The sequence below is a fragment of the Euphorbia lathyris genome, chromosome 1 (assembly GCF_963576675.1).
Source record: "Euphorbia lathyris chromosome 1, ddEupLath1.1, whole genome shotgun sequence".
Lineage (NCBI taxonomy): Eukaryota > Viridiplantae > Streptophyta > Magnoliopsida > Malpighiales > Euphorbiaceae > Euphorbia > Euphorbia lathyris.
Genome location: NC_088910.1, coordinates 51,577,046 through 51,585,696, shown reverse-complemented (window position 1 = coordinate 51,585,696; position 8,651 = coordinate 51,577,046). Strand labels below are relative to the sequence as shown.

The 8,651-nt window shown below is 32.6% G+C and overlaps 1 protein-coding gene across 1 annotated transcript; it reads left to right on the top strand.

Annotated features, from left to right (window-relative positions):
* Positions 1–5,491: 5,491 nt before the first annotated feature.
* Positions 5,492–8,428, top strand: LOC136232564 (pentatricopeptide repeat-containing protein At5g44230). Its single transcript, XM_066021790.1, has 2 exons — positions 5,492–7,642; positions 7,904–8,428. The coding sequence occupies exon 1, from the start codon at positions 5,593–5,595 to the stop codon at positions 7,567–7,569; it is 1,977 nt and encodes a 658-aa protein (XP_065877862.1). The 5' UTR covers positions 5,492–5,592; the 3' UTR covers positions 7,570–7,642; positions 7,904–8,428.
* The last annotated feature ends 223 nt before the right edge of the window (positions 8,429–8,651 follow it).

The window sequence follows — 8,651 nt, the reverse complement described above, 5'->3', positions numbered from 1 at the left end:
AAAAATATAATCATATATGCATGTAAACACGCACTTTAGCAGTTTCAATTACTTTCACCACCAGTTTCAAATACTTTCATATAGTTTCATTTATCTGAAACGTACTCTTTATTATTCTCTCTTTTATCCTTCTATCTTACCTCACATTTTTAACTCAGCAAACTACATTTAAGGCTTTTTCAGCCAACCATAGTTAAAGGACATGGATTGCACACCTTCCTATGTTGATTTCACCAATTATTTCAGTTTTCCATCATTACCCAATATTTTCTTCTCTCACTCCCCTGTTTATTAACCGTTTTTATCAACTTGTAGTATAAGTATGTGTATGGATTCAATTTTTGAACTAATGAGAAAGAGTTAATTTCTTGTTAATTTATATATTTTTCTTAAGGTGGTATCAGAGCTAAAAACTCTCTTCTGCTAATCTTCTTCTTCCTCTCAAATATCACTTAAATGACATTTGTAACTCATGGTCGTTCTTACTACCTTGCCAATAATGAGACACTTGCTCATTTTCTTGTTTCTAGTGTTCTCACCAGACCTAACTATTATAAGTGGTCAAGATTGGTGAAAGTTGCTCTTATGTCTATAAACAAATTTGGATTTGTTTATGGATCCATCGTAGCTCCAACAACTAAAGATCATATGTATACAAATTGATAGAGGTGCAACATGATGGTGGCTTCATGGCTCCTTCATGCCATTCTGCAGCAGATAGCATAAAAGCATCATCTGGATTGATAAGGCTTGTGATATATGGACAGATCTGCACGATCGCTTTTCACAGGGTGATTCATTGTGATTCAGAGATGCAAAAGGAAATTAATAACTTCAAGAAAGAAGATCTTAGAGTAATAGAGTATTGCACCAATTTGAAGATTATGTATAATGAATTGCTCAATCTAAGATCTATGCTCAAATGTAGCTGCAATCTAGCTTGTACATATAGAGTTCTTAACACAATTCAAAGTCAATTTGAAGCAGATTATGCAATTGCCTCCCTACAAGGCTTGAATGATGAATATGCAACTGTTTGCTCCCGAATTTTGATGATAGAACTTGTCTTTCTTAAATCGTATGTTCACCCTGTCCACTCAACATGAAAGGCAATTTGGCCAAACACTCGAACCATTAAATCCAACATATATTGTGCCATATATTGGAATTGTAAATTTTTAGAATAGGTCCTCAAATAATCAAAGGCCTTCAAACAACTCCAAGAACACTACAATAAAAAAACTAAGCCACATTGCACATATTGTGATACATTAGGGCACACAGAGGACACATGTTATAGGAAGTGTGGATATCTTCCAAACAATACATGAATGGATAAAAATAATAGATCTGCAGCTAAAGCAAACAATGTAGCCAATGCTTCTGATGTGGAGGTTTAGACAACGAGAGTAAGGGTAATGGTAAGCAACCAATGGTGGTTCAGGAAGAACCACAACATTATGTGCTAACAAGAGATCAATTTCAGCGGTTGATGATCATGTTGCCATCAAATCAAATTCATAATAAAGACAGGTCACACAATATTAGTGCCAATCTCAAGTTCAAATTTCAACTATTCTAGTACAGTGATTAACACTACCTTAAATAATTCTGCAAAATATACACGAAGATCTTTGACAGAAGAGAAATAGATCATATCTCTTGTGATCTTAGATATTTCAATTATTATAAATCTATTGAAGGCTGTCAAGTTCAGTTGCCAAATGGAAGTTCAGTGGTGGTTCCATGTATCGGCACATTTGTTTGTCAATCTAATTTCACCATTCACAATGTACTCTGTGTACATGAATTTCACTACAATCTCATATTAAGTAGAAAACTCGCAGCCACAAAGCATATATGTGTTATAACAATAGGAGATTTTTATGTGATACAAGATGTTACAAAGAAGGAGACAAGTGGTTATGCTAAGGAGTTAAGAGGATTATATCACATAGTTCAACCAAATCTTTTTAGTTTTGCAAATTCAAAACTCTAATTTGCAACAGTTGATGAGTACATTTGGCACAAAAGACTTTGACATCTATCTCCATAAAGAATGCAAAAGTTAGAAGGTCTAATTTCATATTGTAATCTCAAATGTCCAAGCCCATATGATGTATGTCAATTATCAAGGCAAAAAAAAGTGTCATTTTAATTGAGCAGTAGTATTTCTGAGTTTGTTACAGATAGTATTTTCTCGCAATATATAGTCTATGGCTTATGAAAAATATACTTGGATTTCTTAAAGTGTCTCAATGTTTATCTTATGCCTCTACACTTGAGTGAAATAAAACCAAGCTAACCAACAAGGCTCTAAAATGTGTCATGCTTGGTTTTCAACAAAGAGTTAAGGGGGTACAAGTTGTTTGATCTTGCAACAAACAGAATTTAAATTGACTTGAGCCGTATGTTTGAACTTTCATTCTATTTTGGGAGATGAAAAAGATGTTTGCCAAGCAAAAAGGTTGTTTAGAAAAATACCTTACTAAAAACATAAAGCATCAGCCCTGGAGAAATTCGAAGAACAATGCATGATTATAGAATTCATGTGAATTAATAAAATAACAAACCCAAAAACTACAACAGTTATCACTATAGGTAAAAGGAAAACCAACAAGCTAGAAAAAAAGAGCTTCCAAACAAAATTTGAGTATGAAACTATGATGGATGAAAAAACATCCAAGACAAACCTTGAAAATCGAACACGATCGCTTCTCAAAATTAGGAGAGGCAGGAAAATGAAAATGAAAAGCTAAAAACACAAAAAAAAAAAAAAAAAAGGAAGGAAACAACAATAGGATAGTGGTTACATAAATATAGGGTTGAATTATGAATTTGTATTAAAAAATTAATAATAAAATAAACCAATCTATATATATAATATAAAACAGTAACGATGAAGCTGAGGTGTCACTTCCCTTTTTTTACTGATAAAAAGTATAATATAAAATATAATATATTAATTTTAGTTATATTATTGTATTTATGGTCTTGGAGGATGTGGCGGGGTCAGCTTCTCCAGGCTGATCCCGGGTTAAGCCGCTTTTGTTGTTTTTCTTTGGCTTAAAGCACTATTTGGCTCCTGATCTATCCAAAATTTTATCATTTGACCCCTGACTTATTATTTGGTCACATTTGGCCCTTAATCTATCCCAAATTGGTGAACTTTCACCCAATTTGAATTCAAACTTAACCGAATCATTATCTCATTGATAAGTAGCGATATTTTGACACTTGAACTTAATAGATTTTAGTTTGGGATTTGTTTTTTTTTTATTTTTTTGTTTTTTAATCTAATTAATTATTTCCACATAATGTGGGGAAATAAAACTTTAAGAAATATCACGTTTCAAGTTTAAGTGTTAAAATAACGTTACTTATCAATGAGATAACGATTCCGTTAAGTATTCATACAAATTGGGTGAAATTTCACCAAATGAGATAGGTCAAGGGCCAAATGTGACCAAATAATAGGTCAGGGGCCAAATGACACAATTTTAGATACGTTAGGGGCCAAATAATGCTTTAAGCCTTTTTCTTTTCCTATCCTACCAAAAATAAATAAATAAATAAATAAAAAGATTATTTTATCCGTACTATATCTAAGAGTTCTACAAAATTTAAATTAATCCCTAAAATTTCTCTAATTCTCTGCATATCTATATCTAAAAGTTCTATATAATTTAAATTAATCCCTAAAATCTCTCTAATTCTCTGCATATCTATATATTCTATATATAATATAAAACAGTAACGATGGAACGGAGGTGTCACTTCATTATTTTTTACTGATAAATAATATAATATAATATATAATATATTAATTTTAATTATATTATTATATTTATCTATAAAAAGATTATTTAAATTAAATGTGAAAATAAAATAATATTATTTAATTTATATAGCACCTTTATATCATTAATTGTAATTATTAAATTATATTTTTGTTAATATTTATATATTAAGATGAATCCGTGCATCGCACGAGTCAAAAACTAGTTATGTCTAATAACTGTGATTAGGGGTGTGCATCGGTTCAAAACCGAACCGAACACACCGAATATTGGAATTACTAAAATAATTGATATCGACATCGAACCGAATAACATGTAAAATCGAAATAATACCGAAATGGAATATTCGGTTTGGTTTGGTTTTAAACCGAAAAAACCGAATTTTAGTTAAAAAAATAAAAATTACTATATTACCTCGTTAAATTTACTTCAACAATAAAAAAAATATGAAATACTTAAAAAATATATTTATATTGGTTTATTACCTCAACAACAATAAAAAAAATTAAACTTGTAAAATTAAATATATATAATAATAATAATAATAATAATAATAATGTATAATATATGTAATTCGGTACGGCTTGGTTGTTTTATATTTTTTGTCAAACCGAACAGAACCGAATACCAAAATGCACTTAAAAATAAAACCAATACCGTAAAAAAAAAATTGAATCGAAACACCGAATTCGATCGATTGGGTTTGATGTGTGGTTTAATCTGAACTGATGCACATCCTAACTGCAATTTGACAAAATTGGAAATAAATATATAAGAATCTGATATTTCAAATTTAATAAACAATCATATGATAATAAAAAGAAAGATTGAAGTTCGTAAAAAAAAAAAAATCAAAAGATGATTTTATTTATGTATCATTTCATCGTTATAAATTACAGGATTTAGATAATGGGTTGGTTTTGAAATATAAATTTCATTTGGGCCTTCATGGTTCATGTGTTCTCTTAATTTGTATTTTTTTTTTTTTGAACGATAAACTAATTTGTATTAAATGTTAATAATAAAAACATAATATAAAAATAAAAGTGATAAATGGCCATTTTAATTATTAAGTATTAAATTGGACATGTTAATTTATTTTAATGGAATTAGAAATATTTAATCATTTTAATAAAAGTGATAAATTTTAATTTGGCTTAATACCTTTCCAGCCCTCTCAAGTTGGTTTAATACTGCAATTGACCTTCCGTACTTACACTTTTAACAAGTAATCCCTAACTTCTTTATTTCGAACAAATAACCCTTCAAATAGGTTATTTCGGGAGTTTTTTTTCCTTTACTTAATGTATCACTATCTTAGTTAGATATATCAACCAATAATTTGAAATCTTTTATTTCTTATATAATATAATGTTGAATGTTTTTTTGGGTTTACGAGTTATTTGTTCTAAATAAGTTAATTTGAAGAGGTATTTGTTATAATTGAGCAATTGAAAGGATTATTTATATCAAATAAGCAAGTTGGGGGGTTATTTGTTAAAAATGTAAGTACGAAAATCAGCTGTATTGGATCAGCTTAAGGGGGTGGGAGGGTATTAAGCCTCTTAATTTTGGATGTATTTTGTTACATTAAAAAAAAAAAACATGAAATCTTCAAAAACAGGGTGAAAATAATGGTTTAATGTAACAAATTTGATAAAATGGACTAGAGACGTCTCCAGCTAAAAACCTGATAATCAATAGACAAAAGGCCCGGCAGGCCACAACGTCATTGCTGAAAGTTGTTAAAACCCTCAATTGCAATGTGAGCATCAACAGAAATGGCGCTAAAATGACTACTTTCTCACGCAAATTCTTCTCAACCAGACCCAGTTTTATCTCTTATCTGCCCAAACAACTACCTCAACACATCCCTGTATCCCAACCAACGCCAATTTTCATTCCCTTTTCTCAGCTTCAACAACAGTTAAGGCTGCTAGAATCCCACATAAACTCCACTCTTGATGCCTGCACATCTCTCTCCCAAATCAAACAAGTTCACTCTCACATTCTCTGCCAAGGCCTTCACCAGTGCTCCTATGTCATCACCAAACTTGTCCGCACGCTTACAAACCTCAATGTTCCCATGGAACCATACCCTCGTTCCATATTTCATCAGGTCCAGTCTCCTAATCCTTTTCTTTACTCTGCTGTTATTCGGGGTTATTCGATTCAAGGACCTTTAAGTGAATCTGTCAGAGTATATAGTCTAATGAGATCGGAAGGTGTTGGCCCTGTGTCGTTTACTTTTTCTGCGATTCTTAAGGCCTGTGGTGGGTTGTTGGATGTGAAGTTAGGTAGGCAGATGCATACGCAGTCAATTTTGATTGGTGGTTTGTGCTCTGATTTGTTTGTGATGAATACTTTGATAGATATGTATGTTAAATGTGGGTTTTTGGAGTGCGGGCGTAAAGTGTTTGATGAAATGCCTCAAAAGGATGTGATTTCTTGGACCGAAATAATAGTTGCATATACAAAGATTGGGGATATGAAATCTGCAAGTCAGTTGTTTGATGATTTTCCTAGTAAGGATATGGTGGCTTGGACCGCAATGGTTACAGGTTTTGCTCAGAATGCTAAGCCAAGAGAAGCAATAGAATGTTTTGAAAGAATGCTGGACGCTGGTGTTCGAACTGACGAAGTGACTTTAGTTGGTGTTGTTTCAGCTTGTGCTCAGTTAGGTACAGCTGAATATGCTGATTGGATTGGTGATATTGCTCAGAAACTTGGGGCTGGCTCTGGTCATGATGTTGTTTTGGGATCGGCATTGATTGATATGTATTCCAAATGTGGGAATATTGATGTGGCTTATAAAGTTTTTTCTGGATTAAAGTATAGGAATGTGTTCTCTTATAGTTCAATGATAATGGGGTTCGCCGTGCATGGTCGAGCTGAATCTGCAATTAAAATGTTTAATGAAATGGTGAAAACAGACATAGAACCAAATGATGTTACATTTATCGGGGTTCTCACTGCATGTGTTCATTCACGTTTGGTAGATGAAGCTCTACGCATGTTTGAATTGATGGAGAAATGTTATGGAGTTAAACCAACAGCTGATCATTATACTTGCATAGTGGATGTGCTTGGACGAGCTGGGCGCTTGAATGAAGCTCTTGAGCTTGTGAAAACGATGCCAATTCAACCCCATGCTGGTGTGTGGGGAGCACTGCTCGGAGCTTGTCGCATCCATCGGAATCCTGATATTGCTAGTATTGCTGCTAGCCATTTGTTTGAGCTTGAACCCAATGGTATTGGAAACTATGTCATACTTTCTAATATATATGCATCAGCTGGAAGGTTTCTTGATGAATCAGATGTAAGGGAACTGATGAGAAAGCAAGGTCTAAAGAAGAATCCTGGATGCAGCTGGATTGAAGCAACAAAAGGAGTAATTCATGAGTTCTTTTCAGGGGATCTGACCCATCCAATGTCCACTGACATTAAGCAAGTTCTAATGGATCTTCTAGGTAGTTTGGAGGGTAGTGGATACCAGCCCTACCTCAATTCTGTGCCTTACGATGTGGCTGATGAAGAAAAGAGACGTATACTTATGACTCATAGCGAGAAGTTAGCTTTAGCATTTGGGTTGATCAGTATGAATCCTGGTAGCACCATAAGGATAATGAAGAACTTAAGAATTTGTGAAGATTGCCACTTGGTTATGTGTGGTGCCTCTCAAATAACTGGGAGGGAGATTGTTGTGAGAGATAACTCGAGATTCCATCATTTCCGTGATGGGACATGCTCTTGTGGTGATTTCTGGTGAATGAAGCTGCAATCTGAGAGTTATTTGAGTTCAGAGATTGGCCATTAGAACCCTGTCTATACATGGATGGATGGTAACAGCACAATCACAATTGCCTTACAAATTTCTTCTGCTAATATTTTTATTATGCAAACTCCTTAGTTTTCACTGTTATAGTTTTTATTCGATTTGCATTTTCACTGTTATAATTTTTAGTATTGGTTCAATTGAAGAAGTATAAATCAATTTTTTGACATTTATATTCAAATAAACTTTATAATTCAACTAATATAAGAGAGTAGTTTAATTGAAATCTTGAGACTAATGAATCAAACATGTACCTGTGAATCTACAGGTGGTACGTACGGAGCTTATTTAAGTTGAGAGTTATAGGACGCAGGTGCAGACAAAGAGGCTTGAGGATTCGGAATGAGAGAAAGCTACAAAGTGATAGAATTAGCAAAAATTGATGCTTGAGCCATAAAAGGGCTAATGCAAAATGGTTCGTGACTTAAAGATGCGGCGGTTGATGTGATATTTAGCCGGATTACATGAAGATTACAAGCAGAAGCTGCCAATTTCTGGCTTATTAGAGGATTAATTCTCTGTCTTCAACTAAATTCTTAAATTCCTTATAAACCTTCACAAATTTAGATGTCAGAGTGGAAATAATCCATCTTTTTGTGTAGGCAACCATGGAGATTAATTTTAGGGATAAGTTTAGAAATAAATTTAGAATACTGATAAATACTAGACTTAATATTGCACTGTTTTGCGTAGACTAGATTTGCTCTTACCCCCTGCTTTTAATATTGACTATGTAAGATTTGGACGATCATAGTGAAAAAATGTCTTCATAAATGGAAGAAACTTTAGACATGTACTTTTATAACTTTTAAACTATATAAATGCCTTTAAGTTTATATATATGTTATTAAAACCGGACCGATCTAAGAATCGAAAAAAACAAAAAGTCAAGAGTTGGGTTCGATCGGGGGTTCAAAATGTCATATTAAAAATAATACTAAATGTTATTTTAAATATTTAATTTGCATAATTACGTATAGTTGAGAGTAATCTTAACAATTGGTTTAGCTGTTAAG